Raw genomic sequence first — 20,059 nt, forward strand, 5'->3', positions numbered from 1 at the left:
GGAGGGAGAGAGAAGGGCGAGAATATAGACTTTGGTATCAAATGATCTGGGTTTAAAACTCAGCTACTCATTTTCATTCAGTTAATATTTATTGAGCACGTTCTATGTGACAGCCACTGTTCTAAGTGCTCAAAACAAAGTACTTTTGCTCATTGTAGTGGCTAAGAGAAAAAATAAATACACAAATTCAGTTGGTGTTAACTGCAATGAAAAAGGAGGTAAGGAGACAAAATGTTTGGGGACAGATGCTGTTTCATCTTGGCTAATTGTAGAAGGCCTTTCTGATATTTGACCTGACACCTGAGCAACATAAGGGAGCAGAACATGCAAGCATGAGGTGGACTGGGGTGGAGAGAAAAGCATTACAGATGAAACAGCATGAGCAAAGGCCCTGACATGGGAATGTGCTTTGCAGGTTTGAGGAAGAGGGCCCCTGTGGCTTGAGCAAGAGAAAGAGTGGTAAGAAGTGATGGCTGCAAAAAAGACAGGCCCTGGTAAAAATTGTGGATTTTATCTGTTCGATAGAAAGTCATTTAGAGGGCTTTGAGCAGAGGAATGACAAAATCCAATTTACGAGCAAAAGGAGCACTCAGACTGCTATTGCAAGGGCAAAAGTTGAGGAGCAGGGAGACCACTTAAAAAGTGATTGCAACATTTCAGGTGAACAATGATTGGATTGGATTAGGATGGAGGTGGGGAGAAGTGGTTGCATTTTGAACATAGATTGAGCCGACAGGGTGTGGAATGTGAGACCAAAGAGAGTAGTCAAGCACAACTATAAAGATTTTGGCCTGAACAACTGGACAAATTGGATGGTGCTGCCATTTTCTCTGCTGGAGAACACTGGAGGAGTAGCAAGCGGGGTTAGGGGGGAATCAGGAGGTCCATTTAGGCCATGGAAATGCCTAGGAGATACTCAAGTGAAGATGTCAGGTAGGCAGCTGAATAAATGAGTGTGAGGTTTAGTGAAGTCAGGGCTAGAAATTTAACCAGCTATATCATCTTGGATAAGTAAAATAACTTCTATAAGCATTAGGTGCCTCCTCAGTAAAATGGAGATAATATTGGTTTCACAAGGTCATTTTAAGAATTAGCGATAATGTATATAATGTGCATTCCTGGTACATGTAAGTGCTTAATAAATGGTAGCCCTCTCATTGTCAGTACTCACGCACTAACTGGCACTTCGTTGTTGCTATTGTTGATTGCTCTAAACCCAGGTTAAATATTAGAATCACCTAGGAAGCATTTTTTTTTAATGTGGACCCAATTCAGGCCAATTAAATCAGAATCACAGGAGCAGTGATGAGTAGCTTCCCAGGTATAAAATACCTGCAGATAGAGAACAGAAGAGCTGGCTTTAACAGAACTTCTCTTTAGATTAGATCCAGCTCACCTTTTGGGAAACTAACTCTTCACAAAAAAAAACACTAAGTGGAAAATTTGGGCTCTTCTGGATATCCCTGAGCAAATTGCTTCTTCTTTTCTTCATTGCCTTTTTTCCCTTAGTATGAAAATAATTCTTGCTCTGGGGACCTGGGAGAAACAGCCACAGTGGAAACTCAAAATATTGCAATCCCAGGATAGATTTTTCTTCTTCATAGAAGAACATTTTTCCTCTCATTTCCTAGGATCTGCATTGTCAGGTTTGGCCTCTGCACTACAATTAATGGATTCAAGAATAACAAGAATATTAAACTTCTCTTTTAAATGTCTTAGTTATAGAAAATAAAAAATATAGTTGGAAAGTAAAATCTGATTGGTCAAGGGTGACAGGTTCAGGGTTGCAGAAGATGACATTTCATTAAAAAATAGAAATCTAGCAGGCTGGGGGAAAATGACCCTGGAGTACTCAATAGTGATAGCAGGCCTAGAGCAGGACTTGCTTGGGAGTCAGAGAATTTGAGGCTTTGCTCTAGTTAGTAGTGAAAGGGTGTGGCAGGCACACTTTCTCTGTGGCCCATTCTGGTCCAGAAAATAGATTCTGCAATCTAAAGGTCAGGGTATGCAGTTAGCAAAGTCAGCTTTTCAATGCAAACACACACACACACACACACACACACACACACACACACACACACACACACACACATTACTCTCCCCTGCCCAGTTGATATGTCCACTATTAGGCTATAATTCCTTTAGCTGTGTTTTGATCTTTGCTAAAACACAAGTTCTCCTGCAAGGGGATTACACTTTCAGCTATTGTCCATCATTTATACCTCAGTGGAAATGTTTCCAACCCTTTTCTGTGTGTAAGGAGTGGGGGAAGGCATCTTGTACCTGGTAAGGCAAATAAGGAAGAGGTGAGGGAGTGAAAAATGAGGGGTATCTGCGACACTAAAAGTTTACTCACAGTATTACTTGATAATAGCTCTAGTAGTCCATATGTATGTATTTTCATTCTCAAAATAAGGAGAAAAAATAATTTGTCAACTTCTGGTTTAAAAGTAGCGTTTTCATGTAGATCAAGGGTGGTCCCCAGTGTCACGTTTCAGGGTGGGAATAATAGAAATATTATGCCCCTTGACGTTATACTAAAGTATAGGCATCATTTCAAGCAGAATTTGTGTGGACTTGGCCCAGCTCTACCATATAACTTACAGTCATGACTACAGTCATCCCTTAGCCTATCTGGGACTAGCACACTGTTTGAGAGCACAGGCTCTGGAGCCTACCTGAGTGGGTACCCAGCTCAACCATGTACCAGCTGTGTGGCCTTGGGCAAGTTACTTAACTTCTCTGTACCTCTGTTTCTGCATTTTTTAAATAGGGTGATATAATGATAATAAAATCTATTTCATAAAGTTTTGAGGATTACATGAGTTAACACTTGTAAAACACTTGAAATAGAACCTGGAACAAAGTAGGTATTCAAATTTTAGTTATGATGGTTTTCTCCACTTAATGGTGACTTCATCAAAGTCCATACAGCAGAGTTTCTCAACCTTGGCACTATTGACACTTGGAGCCAGATAATTCTTAGTTGTAGGGGCTGTCCTGTACATTGTGTAGGATGTTTAGCAGCATCACTGGCTTATACCCGCTAGATACAAGTAGCACTCCTCTCCCCAAATTGTTACAATGAAAAAGTCTCCAGATATTGCCAAATGTCTCCTGAAAAGCAAACAGTTGCTAATTGAGAGCCACAGGGGTAGAGGATACTGTATCCTTTCCTTTGTTCTCCCAGAATAGAGCAACAGGACCTTAGAAATGTTTTCTCCAAGAATGTGTTGACTCTGGCTTTCAAAGTCATATACTGGTGCTGCTTTCAACCCGTTGGAATATGCTTAGTCTGACTTGGCAAGAGAAACAGAAGATGAATCAGAATAGTAATCTGACTTTACATGCCAGAGAGGGACACTAGAGAGGTCACTGGAAACTTAGCTGGTTGTTTCCTGCACCTTTGGAAAGGAGACAACTGAAACAGCACTCCTTGAGGTAGAAGGAAACCTGTCTCTGGACTTAACAACACAGTTTGAAAATGTTAAGCAAAGGCATTTGGAATGAGTACTTGACATTTGAGGGCAAAACTCAACATCTAGGCAAAGGGTGACCTCCAACTCCACTGAAGTTATCTTAAAAGCTAAGCCCTCAAAATAACTCAGCCAGGCTCATAACACACCAACAGAAAGGCTAAGAATAGAAACCAGCATTTCTATCCCCCCCCCCCCCCGTTTTCACCAATACACAGTCCCACAGCAGTTGCTCATTGTCCAAAGCAAAAGGAAACTGACAAGCAGTACTTGTCTGAATATTTAAAAATGTATGAACTGCAGTGAAGAAAGACAATGAAATTAGAGTCTGGGTCATGCTTTAGAAATGAAATCATTTCCTGTGTGCCTTGCTCCAAATCAAAATGGAAACCATTTCCTTCGATTTAGAGGGGAAAAAAAATTGTGAAACTCAATGATTCCTTTTTCCAAATGCACCTCATCAGAGCTTTTGATTTCTTCAAAGCAGATGTGGAAGAAAAACATGTGTTTACTGCATTTGGCAAGCCAAATGTGCTCTTCCTCTTCTGCCCCAAATTGCTCTGATCCCTTCACGTGGTGAAGTGTAGACACTAGGGGACTGTACCAGACTTACAGTGAGTGACAAGAATATTCACTTATTCCAGTGCCTTAGTGAGAAGGGATTGGAGTTAATTTACAATTTACCCTGATTTCAAAAAAAAACCTTGTACAAAAAATAAAAAATGTTTTTGAAGGTGAGTTGCTTTCTTTCATCAAAAAGGATATCGTCAGTGTTAGAGCAGAAGAGGCTGGGGTTGTAGGGGAGCAATCTGCCTGTAGCTTTCAATTCAGCAGACTTGGATGGTTTCTCAGCCTTGTTTCTCATTAGCTGTGTGACCTAGGGCAAGTAGTTGATTGAGGCAGTGGAAAATCTTTGAATTTCTATGTAAGAGAAGGTCACATTCTGCTTGGGACTTCTATGGAAACTATTTGCATAACAAGCACACAGTTGTCCCAGGCTTGATGGCTGGTGACTCTGCGGTAGATTGATGGAAATAAGTGCATAGGCTAAAGCCCACCATGGCACCTCTTGGCATTGTCACTGCATTTACCCTCCCTCACCCTTGATTCCATCATTTATAAAATGGGAATTAATTCTTTCACTCAACAAATATTTATGGAGCACTACTGGGCCCAGACATTTTTCTCTCTCTCCGTGCTGGGGACTAAGCAGTGAACAAACAATAGCTGCTGCACTTACCTCACAGGACTGCTGTGGGTTTAAATGAGATTGTGTGTGTATAGTCAGCTTGGCAACCAGAAAGCCTTATGCAAATATAAGATTGAAACATTTTCAACTATCTCCTGCCTTTAGTAATGACAAATCTAAGGCCTCTCTGAATAAGGAAGGGGAATATTTGAAAGGCTGTGTGGCAGGGAACACTCTTGCCACAGAAGTCTGCCCCCCATGGGCCTAAACCAGATGCTTCAAATTTCCACCATCGGAGTCGCAACTTAAAGAATTTCCATAAACCTGAGACTTACGACTATATTAAAGAACTTGAGAATGGGCTCACCCCATCCACACATCAACTTCCCCCCACTTCCTGCTGCCCCCCCACTAGGACATGCAAGCACATTATCCTCTTCCAATCATATCAAATATTAGGAAAGGCAAAGAAGAAAGGGGGAAGAGGGGAAGGTAGGAGCTCTCCAGAGCAGCTGCGTCCTCATCCTCCCTTCCTTCTAGCACCTTGCCTTATAAGGATCACCTACCCATATCCTAATATTTGATAAACTCTATGAGGCAACATTTGCTCCTGAATGTTAGGGAGGGCACAGGAAGTACCAAGGGGTTCTGTAAGTGCTCAGTTCAGGCAGACAGAAGCCCAAAGCCACCCTTTTGAATTTGTACCACCTTGCAATGCCAACTGAGTCTTTACTAAAAGGAGATATTTCAGAGGGGACTAAATGATTCAGAAGGAAAAGCAGATTGTAGTTTATAAATATATTCTCTTTATTAAAGGTTCAATCTAGAGAAGAAATTGACCAAACTGTCAAGCAATAAATAAGTAGTCTATAATAAACTTAGAGAAGGCAAAAATGAGTAAGGAGAGGTCATTTTTGTTTGTAACTCTTTCCCTTTCTTAGTGTCTTATACACAGGGCTGGCCTTCTCTAGCCCATGAAAGGCACCTTTTATAAAGCCAAGAAGCCCATTCTCCTTTTTTGGATATGAATCCCTTATTCACGTAAAAATGAAATGTTTAAAAATGAGTATTTTTAAAATTTCATTTAAAAAAATGATCCCTTGCTCCAGGGTAACAGAGGCCCTTATAATAATAGTGAACACCTCCATAATGACAAAGAATGTTGATGCCAGAAATGGGGTACAGGATGGATCTCTGAGGGAAGCAGATAGTGAAATGGGGGGAGAGTGTTGGAAGCTTAGCAACCCCAAAGTCAAATCTAGCCTCTCTTTGACATTTACATACAAGCCTAGTCTTGTACAGATAGTGATGGAAATGGACAATGCAGGCACGCTGATAACAGTGGCCAAATAAACAAATAACTGCATAAAGCCAGCCCATTTCCCTTTGAGGAACACTGGTGTGCAATGTGCCTGAAACCATCTTCCCCTGACCTTTCCTTCATTCTTATCCTCTCAAATTATTCACTCAGAACACATTGTACATGTTTGGGGCATAGAGATGTTACAAACACCAACATTGTCTTTGCAAATTATGTAATACTTTGTCTGCATTCTAACAGTAAATCAATACCATAAATGAATTAGCATATTATACTTCTGTTGACAATTGTGCTTCCAATTTCTTGGTCCGTTTTGTTAATTCAGTTAATTCTGGACTATCAATGTATAGAAAAGTGTATGTTGAATTCTGTCAAAGTAAAAAATTGTGCTTTTGTCCAGATCATGAGAAGAGATGGTTCCATTGTCCTTTGTGTTAGTGCCACTATATCAAGCATATTGTGGTCAATTCTGGGGGCTACTTTTTAGGAGGGACTTTGAAAAATTAAGAAGTATCTAGAAGATTATAACCAGAAACTGGGAGTTGACAAGAATTTGTGTCATAAAAGTAACAAATGAAGGCCCTTAAAATGTTAAGCTTGCAAAAGAGGCAATTAGCAGATGACATTGTGGCAGTAGACTTCAGGCTGTACATTGTGTGGCAAAAAGAGCATATTTATTCTGTGTCACTACAGAAGGAAGAATTAGGACTAGTGGATGGCACTTCAATTTTAATATTCATTCATTCCACAGACACATAGTAAGAGTTTACTATGTGCCAGGCATTATGCTAGACACTGGGGATGCTGAGACAAAAAAGATATAATCCCTGCTCTCAAGGAGCTCAGATTCATCCGGGGATGACCATTAGAAAGCAATACCATCAGTGCTACCTACAGTGAAGAAATGGAAGCAGAGACGAGGGACTGCCCAATTCAAGCAGAGGGCAAAAGTAGGATTGGAGCAGAAAGACTTTCATGAAGGATGTCAGCCAAACAAAAAGAACTTCCTATCACCTTCAACTGCCCCACAATGGACTAAGCAACCTCCTAAGTCTCCTTTGAGCTAAGGGGTGCCTCACCACTAGAGGCATTTGAGCAGAAAAGCTATGGCTTCATTGGGTGAGAGGGTGAACAAGATGGTTTTTAAGGTGCCTTCTAGCTCTAAATTATCTTATTCTACTAACTCCAACTGGATGGCCTAGTGACGAAGTGGATATTCTATTTTAACTCATAGGAAAGCAGAACATTTTATTCACCAAATTTCCCCAATAGCAATGTTTTGGTTAATGAGTATTTTAATGTATAAACCTCAACTAAACTACAAAACATAAATTTAAGAGGAAAATTTGCCATCCTACTCATTTTCCTCCACCAACAAAATTTTTTAAATCCAAAGCCAAATGATAATGATTTTTATTGATGGCAGACCAGAGGCATTCAATAGGGATATGTCTGGAGACCCAAATATGTAAATAATATTTAAGCATATGATTGCCCTCATAAAATGAAGAAATGATTCTATAAATATGGGACTGAAGTACAGTAATTTATACTGCTATAAAAATAAGTCTGCCACTAATCATGCTTTTTTACTATAAAAATACTTAATGTTTTTCATTGCTTCCTGTATGCCAGGCACTGTTCTAAGTAAGTATTAACTCATTTAATTCCTCCCAATAAACCTTTGAAGTAGACACATTTTAAAAATCACCCCCATTTTATGGATGAGGAAATTGTGACACATAATTATGCACCTAGCAAGTGGGATTCAAACCCAGGCAGTCTGACTGTACATTCTTAACCACTGCACTATACAGTTACCTTGTACTTACCTAGCTCTTCAGAATAGTTTTGTCACTAGAGCTACTGTATACACAATGAGGAGGAGTGGCCAACACCACTGCAAAGTGATACAAGGTACGAGTGGTGGGATTCCATGCACCAGACTCAAAGGGCCAAAAATAGACAAATTTCTCCATATCTTTGACCTTCATGATTTATTACAAATATGTGGAACTATTATTGTTGAATCCATTAATGCTAGGGCTCTATCTTATCTGCAGTTTGGGTTAATCTGTTCCTCCTCCATTTGTGTATTTCTCTTTTGTATTTCATTTGCTAATTATCTAGCAGTGCTGTAAGAATTCCTTGTGGCCTCTCCACATAACTGTTGTTTGTTCCTTCTTAAGTACAAAACAGTGCTCTGTGGGATGAAAGAAATGAATTGTGGCAGGTTGGAGAAAAATGAACTTGTTATTACACATCCTGCCCATAATTTTCTTTAATTTCTCCCAGATGATTGAGCTAAGATTCAATCCCTTTTATTGCCTTTGGTATTTCAGCCAAAATAAGACAGATTGAAAAAAAGGAAAAAGAAAATGCTAGTGATGTTTTTTCTTCTTTTGGGTCTAAGTGTTATACTGTCACTTAAATACTAGTTAGAAAGATAAACGTTTCAGCTTAATTTCTCTCACTTATGAGCCATTTCCTTTCCCCCCTTCTAACCTCTTTCAGAATTTAGTCATCAACCGGAGCCCAATCATTTCTGCCACTAACTAACTTGTCATTTATTGCATTCATTAATATTTGCTGCATGTACACCACACACATTTAAAGGGCCTGCTTCGAGCACTGCTATTTATTCTCCTAGAAATGCATCATTACCTAAAGGAATAAACCTTTGAACCTGTATCAGCAATCAAAGAGCTCAAGTAAATGATGAAGTAAATGAATCCAAATTATAGTGCACTTGGATCAGAATTCATGGACCCCTTTGCCCTTGGCTTATAAATTTACCTTTGGAAGCAATGACCTGTTTGCAAATAGTATAAAAGACAAATAGGCCTGAAGCCTCCCCAACTCACCCTAATCCCCACCTTGTACTCAGGTCTGATTGGGCTAAGATGAAGAACACAAAATACCTCTTTTATAAATGCACAAAAATACATACTACAGTGTTAGGTACTGATTGGAACTGATCTAAGAGTCCTTCAAAAGGAGATTAGGTAAATGGGATATATTAATAGTACATCCATAGATTGACAGGCTATACACAGCCATTACATCATAAAGGAGATATACTTATTCCAGTAAAAGTATAACAGGCATAAGGGAATAATAAAAATCAAATTCAGTATAGTGGTTACTTTTGGTGAGTAGGGAGGGGTATGCAATCATGGAGGGGTAGATAGGTGGACTTCAATTTCATAAGGTTTCATTTCTTTTTTTTAATTTTTTATTGATACATAATAGTTGTACATATTCATGGAGTACATGTTCTATTTTGATATAAGCATATAACATATAATGATCAAATCAAGGTAATTGGGACATGATTCACCTGCAACATTTATCATTGCTTTATGTTGGGAACATTTGAAAACTTCTAGCTATTTTGAAATATAATAAATTATTGTTAACTATAGTTGCCCTATTGCACTATTGAACACTGGAACTTTTTCCTTCTATTTAACAGTATTACCCATTAACCAACACCTCTTCATTACCCCTTCCGATCAACCTTACCAACCTCTAGTAGCCACCATTCTATTCACTACCTCCATGAGATCAATTTCTTTTAGGTCCCATATATGAGTGTGAAAATGCAATATTTGTCTTTCTGTGCCTGGTTTATTTCACTTAAAATAATGTCCACCAGTTCCATTCATGTTTCTGCAAATGACAAAATTTCCTTCTTTTTCATGGCTAAATAATATTCCATTGTGTACATACACCACATCTTCTTTATACATTCATCTCTTGATAAACACTTAAGCTGATTCTGTATTTTAGCCATTGTGAATAATGCTGCAATAAACATTGAAGTGCAAATATCTTCTGGTTACATTTTATGTCTTTGCCTCACCCAAGCCAGGTTTAGAGGCATGCCCTTCCCCTCTACAATGCTCACTGTGTCCATTAGTTGTGAGTTTACCCCCCTCAACCCCTAATCCCTGGAGAATATTACTACCACGTGAGCACCATAGTGTTTATTGGTTACTGCCAATTTGACAGCGAGTACATGTGGAGGCTATTCCTCCGATCTTGTGATACCTCACTGCGGATGATGGGCTCAAGCTCAGTCCAGGAAAATATAAGAGGTGCTAGATCACTGTCGTTTCTTATAATTGAGTAATATTCCATTGTATACATATACCAAATTTTAATAATCCACTCATGAATTGACAGGCATGTGGATTGTTTCCACATCCTTGCAATTGTGAATTGTGCTGCCATAAACATTCGGGTGCAGATGTCTTTCATAAGGTTTCACTTCTTAAGCTTCATGGCAGGTACACAAGTGTTCTTACATTATTTTTATATCTTTCTGTGTATCGAATTATTTACTTTTTTAAAATTCTTTGGGCTACTGCCTAGGAAATTCCTACTGAAATAAAGTCATTGAAAATGTATTTCATTATGATGCTTAGAAATTGTTTTATCAAACAAACCGTCTAGCTTGGCTGTTAGGTGGTTTATTGATAGAATTTAGAAGGAGAGCCAGACTGTACAAGGATGATAATAAGTTTCGTTTGGAAATGTTTAATCTGAAAGTGTCTATAGGAGCATCAGGTGAAAGTGTCCATCATCAGGGCTTGTTTGCTGTCTCCCCAAAGCATATCTTGAATTCAACTTCTACTCTCCACCTCCATTACTCCCACCCTAGTCCAAGCCACAATCATCTCTTCCCTGGACTATTAGAATAGCCTTCTAACTAAGCTCCTTGCTTCCACTCTGATCCACCTTATAGTCTATTCTTCATACAGCAGTCAGAGTAATCCTTTAAAAATTTAAATCAGATCTTATCACACACCTCCTCTAAATCTTCCAATAGTTTCCTATAACATGTAGAATAAATCCAGACTTTTGACTATGACCTCCCATGTCCTATAAGATTTACCCTCTGATTATCCTTCTAAGCTCATTTCTTACCACTCTCCCTTTTGCTCATTTGGCTTTAGCCATACTGGCTTCTTTTTGCTGTACTTCATGCAAACCAAGTATGTTCCCATCTCAGTGAACAGTTGCAGTGACTCATTGAGGGCCTAAGTGAGGGTCTGATTGCGATAAACACAATGCTTAATTTCCATGGTGATAATTCTGGAAGTTCCAGCTCCTTGGAATTATTTGGGTGGGTCCAAGCAGGCCTCAAGAAAGATGGAATGTACCTGACCAAAATCCACAGAAAAGTAACTAAATAAACAGTCAGAAAAGCTGGAATGGGGTCAGAAAAACCCATAAAAGAACACTTGAAAACATGGTATATATTTATGGTTTCTGACATGCTATCTCACCTCTGGTCAGATATCACCTTAAAGCTTTTCTCTAGGGTTTTCATTCCTAAGGACCTAGCTCCCAACTAAATTGGATGTTCTGGGGCCACTGAGTCTACACTTCCTTTATATTCTCCAAAATGACTTAACATAAGGCTAGAGACACAGTAAGCGTTTAGTACATGTTCTAAGGACCACCCAAATTGAGATGAAATTTAATGGGATTAAAGGCAAAACTCAAAGAGGTAAAGATAAAGGTAAAGAGACTTAGCTTGGTTGAAAGAACTAGCAGTTTTGGTTTGGCCTCAACCTGGGAGTTGAAGAAAGGACTCTATTCACTCTATTATAGTCTTCACATCCCCAGTAGAGTGCTTTATCCATAGCAGGTGCTCAATAAATATTTGTTGAAAGAATGGATAAACAACTATTTAATAAATACAGTTAGGCAAACTCAGGCAGCATTGATACCAAATAATGTTCCAATAACAAGCAGCAAACGGGGTTAGTTTGTTTGTTTGTTTTCCAGTCTACTCTGGTCATTTATCTGGGGTGTCATATTTATTTCTATATACTCCAGTTTAAGAGACATCACCAACTAGAATGTGCCTACAGATGAAAGACCAAAGTTGTGACAGTTCTGGACCTGATGAAGAGATGGGGGTGGGGCACATAATAAAAACTTTGCAATATTTGAAGGATTGCCATGCAAAAGAAGGAACAAAATTGCTTTACATAGCTCTAGTGGACAGTACTAAAGGGTTCAGCTCATAATAAGGAATTACTTTCTGACAGTGATTGACGTCCCATGCTAGAGTGACTGACTAAAATGGTTGAACGTTCCTTTCCAATGGTCTTTTATTAGGCAGGTACAGGATAAACACAGAGCAGGATATTGTAGGTGAGATTTCTCTATTGAGAGGAAGATTTAACTAAGAAAGTGCTTATCAAACCAGATTGCAATCAATGAGTGGGGCCATGAAATCTATTTAGTGGGTCCCGAGTAGCATTTTTTAAAAATAAATTAGAGTACAATAAAAAATATTAGAGAGTATCACACGTAGCAAAGGGCAAGTATGGTTTTGAGAAACCTATTTTGGTAACATGTTTACGCATGTATGAATGTGTCTACTAGGTTGCACTGTAACATGTTTTTCTTCCTGTGGATTGCAGTTTCAAAAAGGTTTGCAAACTACTGCAGTAAGGCTTCTTCCAGAATGAATATCTGGCAGCTCTAAGAACTCTTATCTCTTTGGTGCAGAGATCCAAAATTGCTGTGTACGAGAAAATGTGGTCTTACATGAAATCGGCAGAGCCATCTGTGTTTACCAAAACAACAGCAGACGGAGTGGCCCGAGTGCGAAAGTCCAAGGGGAAGTTCGCCTTCCTGCTGGAGTCAACCATGAATGAATACATTGAGCAGAGAAAACCGTGTGATACGATGAAAGTTGGTGGAAATCTGGATTCCAAAGGCTATGGTGTGGCAACCCCTAAAGGCTCAGCATTAAGGTGGGTGGAATAATATAACAATATCCGTGTTGTTATAGTATTCCACCTACCCTGATGCATTTTGTTGTCATTTTCTTTCTTGTGGATTTTGAGGTAACTTTTAAAAGTTTAAAATCTACAATATTCCATGGAGTTAAATAAGACGGTAAATTATGGTTTCATCTATTTAATGCATCCATTTTTTTTAATGTTCTCTCTCTGTGTTGTCCTCTCTGACTGTTTGTTGCTGTTTTAATTTTACAGTTCAACGGCTTTTTCAATTTAAATGGTAAAAGCCAAGTTATGGTGCCATATGTGACGAATGTTAATTGCATGGATGTGGTGTTCTTGTTACTTTTTTTCTCAAAGACAATTTCCCCATCCCGCACACTTCAGTTTTGAGCAAATGTTATCCTCCATGCCACCTTCCAATATTTAACCCTGTATTTGCTGTACAGACATTTTTATAGCTCCACGTTCTGTGAAATTTAGCCAATTTGTCCTCTTGTGCTCCTTTTTATACGTTAACGATTTCCTAAGCATTTGTGCATTTTCTTACAAGTTATGTTTTATCGTTTCAAGAAATGCTGTTAACCTGGCAGTATTAAAACTGAATGAGCAAGGCCTCTTGGACAAATTGAAAAACAAATGGTGGTACGACAAAGGAGAGTGCGGCAGCGGGGGCGGTGACTCCAAGGTCAGCCTCAATGTCACCACAACCGGGTACCCTTAGTGACGAGTAATCGGCAAGACTGTTATCTTATTATTGAGGAGAGAGCACAAGACTCACACATAAAGTGGAATGACCAGGTTATTCCCCTGCCTGGCAGCTTTGGGAACCAGAATGACTTTAGGGCACTGCCCACATTTTTGATCTAACTTGGGTCCCTTCTTAAACTCCCAGACAGAGCCTCCCCGTCCACACCCCTTCCCTTCCCTCACACACCAGACTGGTTGCCTTATGAAGGCTGTGAAGTGGGTTTAAATGCCCTAGGCTTTCAAGAGCCCAAGGCTTTCCTGTGAGACTGTCCCCGCCTGCCTCAGTTGAGTGGTGTGAGAAATAAGATCCATCTACTGAAAAGTCAGGTTATGGCCTTTTTTTTTCTAGGATGTGATGGTTGCTCATGGAGGTTGGTTGGTTGAATCAGGATGGCTTCTTCGATTACGTGTATGAGTGATGAGATGTTGTTCTCTATATGTGATGGCCCATTTAAGCAGGCCCCACTTAACTTGAAAGCCAAAGAACAAGCTCGGTTTCAAGTTAAATGGGGTCTTTCTTCAATAGGCCACCCCATATAGAGATTTTGCAAAGACATTTTATGTATTTAAGCAGATGCGTCGCCTAACTGTGATACTATGTGTGTATAAATCCTTGATTTGGCTTCTCCTTAGCCATGTTCTTGGTTCAGGTAGGTCTAATTGTTATCCAGGCTGCCATCATGAGAAAACCCATGTTACTGGGCATTCCTTTGGCTCCCAACACTCTTCATGGCTAGAATGAATGAATAGCTGTCATCCAAGCAACAAGAAATAGGGACAAGCTCAGAAGCCACGATACCAAGTCATGGGAAGACACGTTGGGTAAGTACAGGAGAGACCTGAAAACAGAATCCTCCATGACCCAAGAGGCATGAGAATTATACTGAAGCATGTAAGATCCGCTCTTGTACGACCAAGATCCCATGGGCATCTTAAAGTGAAGAACAGTGTTTCCCAACCACAGACCAACAGACAGGCAAGCCAAAACTTTTCTCCTTCAGAGACAATGGTTCACTTCTGCTCCTCTCTTTCCCTCTCCATCCCTCAGGATCCTGATGGAAAAGTTAGTTTGCCAGTCTGCAGTATAATATGGGTTTGGAAACACTGATCCAGAGCACTTTCAAAGAAATAAATTCAAAAACAACTTTCTTCAGCATATAATCTTACCAGGCATTGGCATGGCCTTTTATTGTAAAACCTTGATTAACCAGAACTCATCTAACCAGTATCCCAACTAAGTGAATTCCCCCCAAGTACTTCACATTGATGAGAAAGCAGCAATAGTACCCCCAAAAAAAAGAAGACTGCAAGGAATTGATTTTTTAAAAAATCACTTACCAAGAGATGACCTGTGGTTAGATCACATTCAGCTCTTTCTCCTATATCTTCTCTCCATCTGGATTGACCCTCAAACCTTAGAGGCTGCTTCCCTGAGGCGAGAAAGTGGATACAAGCATTTTAAGAAAAAATATTATTAGCCAAGAATGAAACGAAATGACTATTCTTATTGAAAATTCCATTCATCCCTTATGGATTCCAATTAATCAAGGTTTTACTATATGTCAAAAAGCAGTAACTTTCTTTCCCACCAATGTGAACTGATGACATTGACAATCAGCCAAGCTTTTGGCTCCTTTGAGTTTTACGATGGCTAACCTGATGCCCAAAGTATTTAGCACCTTCTTCCCAGTCCTTTTCTCATGCTATTAGCACGGAGAACCTAATTGTATCATTGAAGTGAGTTGCAGAATGAAAATTGAGCTGGATTGGATGCATTGCTCTCACGAATTCATCATTCACACTCAGCATGGGTAAAAAAGGAGCCATGGACTGTAACAAGATGACTCTAAAACATCCACATGATGCCAAGTGTCCAGAAGTTTTCAAATAATCAGACATTTGATGTTATATAAACAAAAAAAATCTGCATATATTTGGCTGAATTTTTACTTTTCACCCAGATGTTTTGGGACATGAAGACCCCAAAACTTTAGACCAGCTATTTGTTAATTACAGCCAGCAATCAAGCTTTTTTTAATCTTCAGCTGGTACTGCTGCAAAGTTTTTTATCAAGTAATTTTATTGCCAGCTCACAATTTCCAGATTATCTGAATTTTGATATTCAAATAGAAAAATATTTCAGTAGATTCTAAATGTTTCCAACTTCTATGACCATAGTACTATCTACAGGCATCTTTCAAATTGCTTTATTTGGTCATTCCTCCAGCCAGTCTTTTGAAATAAGTCAACCCCTTTCTCAACTATGGATAACAGTATGATCAGTGCTGCGTATCCAACGATTGCTTATTCCATTTCTGGATTACCAAGGAGCTTGCCTTTATCTTCTTCCTTCTTGCTACCTGCTGTTTTCTGAGAGTGGGCAAGAGAAGGGGCAAGAGATGAGCTTGAATCTGTTTCACCACTACTTAGTGGTGATGCTAAAAACAAATAAATGGAGGAGGTAGAAATGGCAGTGAAACCTCATTAATTTGGAGCCCTCTCACTAATAATTTGTGATAAACTAGACATGGACCAGTTTACAAGTTTATATTATCAGGGATGGAGACAAGAGAGGTTTATTAAGCAAATAAAGAGTGTAGACTGTCAGTAGAATTTTTTCTTAAGAGAACAAACTCTTTTTCAAATGTTGGAAGCACTTATTAGATATAATCATATTCATTACAAATCCATCTGCTAAAGTAGTTCTCATGAGGACCTCCACTAAAGCAATGTTTTACAGTCAGTTTGAATTACCAAAAAGCCTTAAAGTAATAAGACTGTCATTCTTCAAACCTATTCTGTAATTCAGGAATTGCTTTACCCATTCAAATAATTCCTCCCTTCTGTTAGTCCAAATCAGTGAAGTTTTACTGTATCAGAAAAATGGCTTGAGAAGTACACTGCCCCACTGTATCCCATCCCCAGTTAACAGACAATTGACTGTTGAATATACCATCATTTCATAGAGAAAGTGAGATCCAGAGTTGTTGGTGACTTTGAGAAGGTCACACAGCTAATGCTGTCACAAATCTCTGCTGACTTTCAGGGTCACCTCTTGTGATAATTTCCAGATGGCAATTTATCACATCTACTCATCCAATGAGCAACGTGAATCTGATTGCATGTGATACATTTCCATAAGAATCAGGTTCATTCTAGACTACCTTGGTTACTAGGCAAATGGCATATTTAAGTCATTCCAGCCCTCAGTAATGATTACTAAAAATGACAATAATCACAAAGCCTGACATTTATGAGTGCTTTTACTTTTTCAAAAACAGTTCACACCTATTATTTCTGAGAGAGAGAAATACCTGTATTACATATCTCTCTGTCTCTCTCCTGCAACCTTTAAATAATGATAAATGGGCAATTATATTAAATTGTTAACTTTTTCCTTCCTGACATGAGGCATTATACATTCTGAGCCTATTCTAGAAAAGTTGCTAGACTACAGAAAGAACCAGCAACTTTTCAGGCTATTGTAAACGTACATGAGCTTAAACTAACGAAATAGATATTTTATTTATTTCATTTTATTTTTTGAATACAAGGAATTGGGAACAAGATCAGTCACTGAGGCAGCCTCTGAACCAGTCCTATAGGCTAGAACCAAAATACTCCTTAGCTTTACCAATTTCCCAAACCTGGGCTGATAGGGCCTGAACAAAGCAGCCTTGATCCTTCCTTGATGGGCTATAAATGCACAGGCAAGGATCATGTAAATTCGAGCTGTGGTTTGGGAGATTTTAACCCACAAATCACCCTTTTGTGTTAGTGCTTTATTACAATGTGTGTGCAAATGTGGTAATTAAGAGCCAGTAGGTTGTTTCAGCGATAAACCCAGATCGCCAGGGGTTTGTGACACAGCCTGTGAAAGTCTGTCACTGTAACTCACAGCAGAATGGGGATTTATCTGCTGAATTACCACACAGACACATCGGCTTCCTTCCGCAGCTGCCTGTCGCCTCAAACTTTCACAATCTTCTGATCCCCTACCAGGGGTGGGGAACCTACTGGCCTTCTGATTTCAAGATTGTTCTTTCTTAAGCACCAAAGGAGGCAAGAAAAGCTTTATCTTTTTCTGCTGCACCCCTTTTAAGAAAAGGATTTGTTCTGTAAAATTTTGATTCAGTCAAAAGGCTGCAGTCAAGGATCCAGAAGGCCAGGTTATACCCACCCTACTTCATTCCCTTAATCTTGGGTAAAGGATGCCAGCCTGGCTTTCCCAGCTAGCCTTGCCTTACTAGAGGGGGTCGAGTGAGTGAAACAAGCTATTTGTGACTGGGGTGACAAATTCTTACAAACCCTACCTTACCTCACCCTAGAATTGTACCAGGCTTCCATTCTATCAAGGAATTTAAATAGATTTCCAGTGTCTATATTTTTTCAAGGTGAAAATCAGCACATATTCTGTGCTTTGGGGAACATAGGAACAAAAAGTTTAAAGGTGACCATTCTGAACCCCTTGACTTCAATGAGAATTGTACAGTAGGTGCATGTCTTAACTTGTAAGGCATATGGGGAAGTGAGGGAGGAGGATGGGCTATGAACTTAAACCTCCATTATTTAAATAAATGGTAGCATGCTTATTATGACTTATTGATAATATTGATAGAGAAATCCAGTTTTGGCCGGGCGCGGTGGCTCACGCCTGTAATCCTAGCACTCTGGGAGGCCGAGGCAGGCGGATTGTTTGAGCTCAGGAGTTCAAGACCTGCCTGAGCAAGAGCGAGACCCCGTCTCTACTAAAAATAGAAAGAAATTATATGGACAGCTAAAAATATATATAGAAAAAATTAGCTGGGCATGGTGGCGCATGCCTGTAGTCCCAGCTACTTGGGAGACTGAGGCAGTAGGATTGCTTGAGCCCAGGAGTTTGAGGTTGCTGTGAGCTAGGCTGACGCCACGGCACTCACTCTAGCCCGGGCAACAGAGTGAGACTCTGTCTCAAAAAAAAAAAAAGAGAAATCCAGTTTTGCTATTTTCAGAAACATATACGGAATAGACTAAACTGACCAACGTGATGCTAGGAAAAAACTTAGGGAATTTATTTTAATAGATTCAAAAAATGCCTGCAATTAAAATTAGCTGTGTTTCCTTTTCATGTGGGTACTTTTAAAGTACCTAAATAGAATTTGTTCTCTTAAGAAATTCAGACATGTTCCTCCTCCCTATCATAGCCATCTTTCTTTTTAATCCCATGCACTTGCTTAGCAAGTCTTCTATTCAAAGATAGTAAAAAGTTACACTTGAGAACAGCCCATTTCCAAATTCCCTCAGCTTCATATTTGGTGGTGCATAGATGAATGAGGTTGTACTGTATTTCCCATATGTATAAATGAGATCTTCAGTTTTGTGTGTATTTCTTCTTCTTCCATGTATGTCTACAATTCTCCTCTCCTTTGCCACCGTCTCTTAACCCCTTCTCTTCCACACCCAGAACTCTTTGACATTCTTGGGACTTGGGTAACGGATAAGAATCTACATCTACCTTTGCCTGCAACAAAAAATGGACCTTTTCTTGGCAGGAGCCATCCCTAAAGGTAGACATTTTGGATACTCAAGGTTAAGATGGATCCCAATGACTGTTTATTGACACTGTTATGTGTGTAGGCAAGAATCATTACAGATCGATGGCACTTCCTGGGTCTTAAGAAGTTCCTGTGAATCCCCAAGACTCTGGTTTGGGATCGAGGAGTAGGGTGAGTATATTACACTCTTCGTTGGTTTGCATGTTTCTGTGCTGGTACTGCCTCCTGCAAGTATGAAGAACCTGACAGTTTTCTTTCCTGGTAGTGACTAAATTTGCTCCTTGAACCTACTCAGGTCTTCCTTCCAAGAGCAAATCCTCACTTTCTCTCAAGTGGCTGCTTCAACCAAGGGACATGTTGCCTTAAGAACTGAACCAGTCCAGTGGCTGCCAAAACCATTGATTTTGCCAAATGGTATTAAAGAATAAATTCTACCACCGGAAATAATTGTAATCCAGAAAGAAAACATTTTTTAATTATTCCATTCTAGTGACTTTTAAAAATTGACTGTATACCCCTAACATGATTTCTATGATTGAAACATGATTATTTGCCTTTGGTGTTATCCTGATAACATGAATGTATTTCTTATTGATAAATAATGACCAAATGTCCAATACCAGAGCAACAGAAAGAGCAGCAGAAATGAAAAGCCTGAAGGTAAGAATGTTGTTGCACAATTGCCAAGAGGAAAAACACCGTTGAAGTGGCAGAGAGTGAAATGGTGTGTGTCTATGCCCTTTCTGCCCCTTGAAGACCAAATTATTTGGTCTCCTTTCATTTGCAAAGAAGGTTATAGAACCACAATCTCTGAAAGGTAGGACAGCCATGAAAAAGAAACATGAAGGTTTGATGTAATTGAAATACATTTGATTAAGGTGGGAATTGGGGTTGGTGGAGCAGGGTGGGGGCAAATTTCTTTTATGGAGAACAATTGAAATCCATTCTCTTTTGACTTTCTAGAGAGCGGTATAGCATTTGGCCCTTGGCACATGAGGCTGACTCCCATTGGTCAGAAGTGG

At 39.4% G+C, this 20,059-nt stretch overlaps 1 protein-coding gene across 1 annotated transcript in view; it reads left to right on the forward strand.

Annotated features, from left to right (window-relative positions):
- The window catches only part of GRIA3 (glutamate ionotropic receptor AMPA type subunit 3), a 274,784-nt gene that overhangs the window by 236,385 nt on the left and 18,340 nt on the right, over nucleotides 1-20,059 (forward strand). The window contains exons 13-14 of the mRNA XM_045537747.1: nucleotides 12,518-12,765; nucleotides 13,327-13,441. Coding sequence (XP_045393703.1) covers nucleotides 12,518-12,765; nucleotides 13,327-13,441 — 363 coding nt within the window. The remainder of the gene's footprint in view (nucleotides 1-12,517; nucleotides 12,766-13,326; nucleotides 13,442-20,059) is intronic.

This window comes from Lemur catta, chromosome X (genome assembly GCF_020740605.2).
Source record: "Lemur catta isolate mLemCat1 chromosome X, mLemCat1.pri, whole genome shotgun sequence".
NCBI classification, from domain to species: Eukaryota; Metazoa; Chordata; class Mammalia; order Primates; family Lemuridae; genus Lemur; species Lemur catta.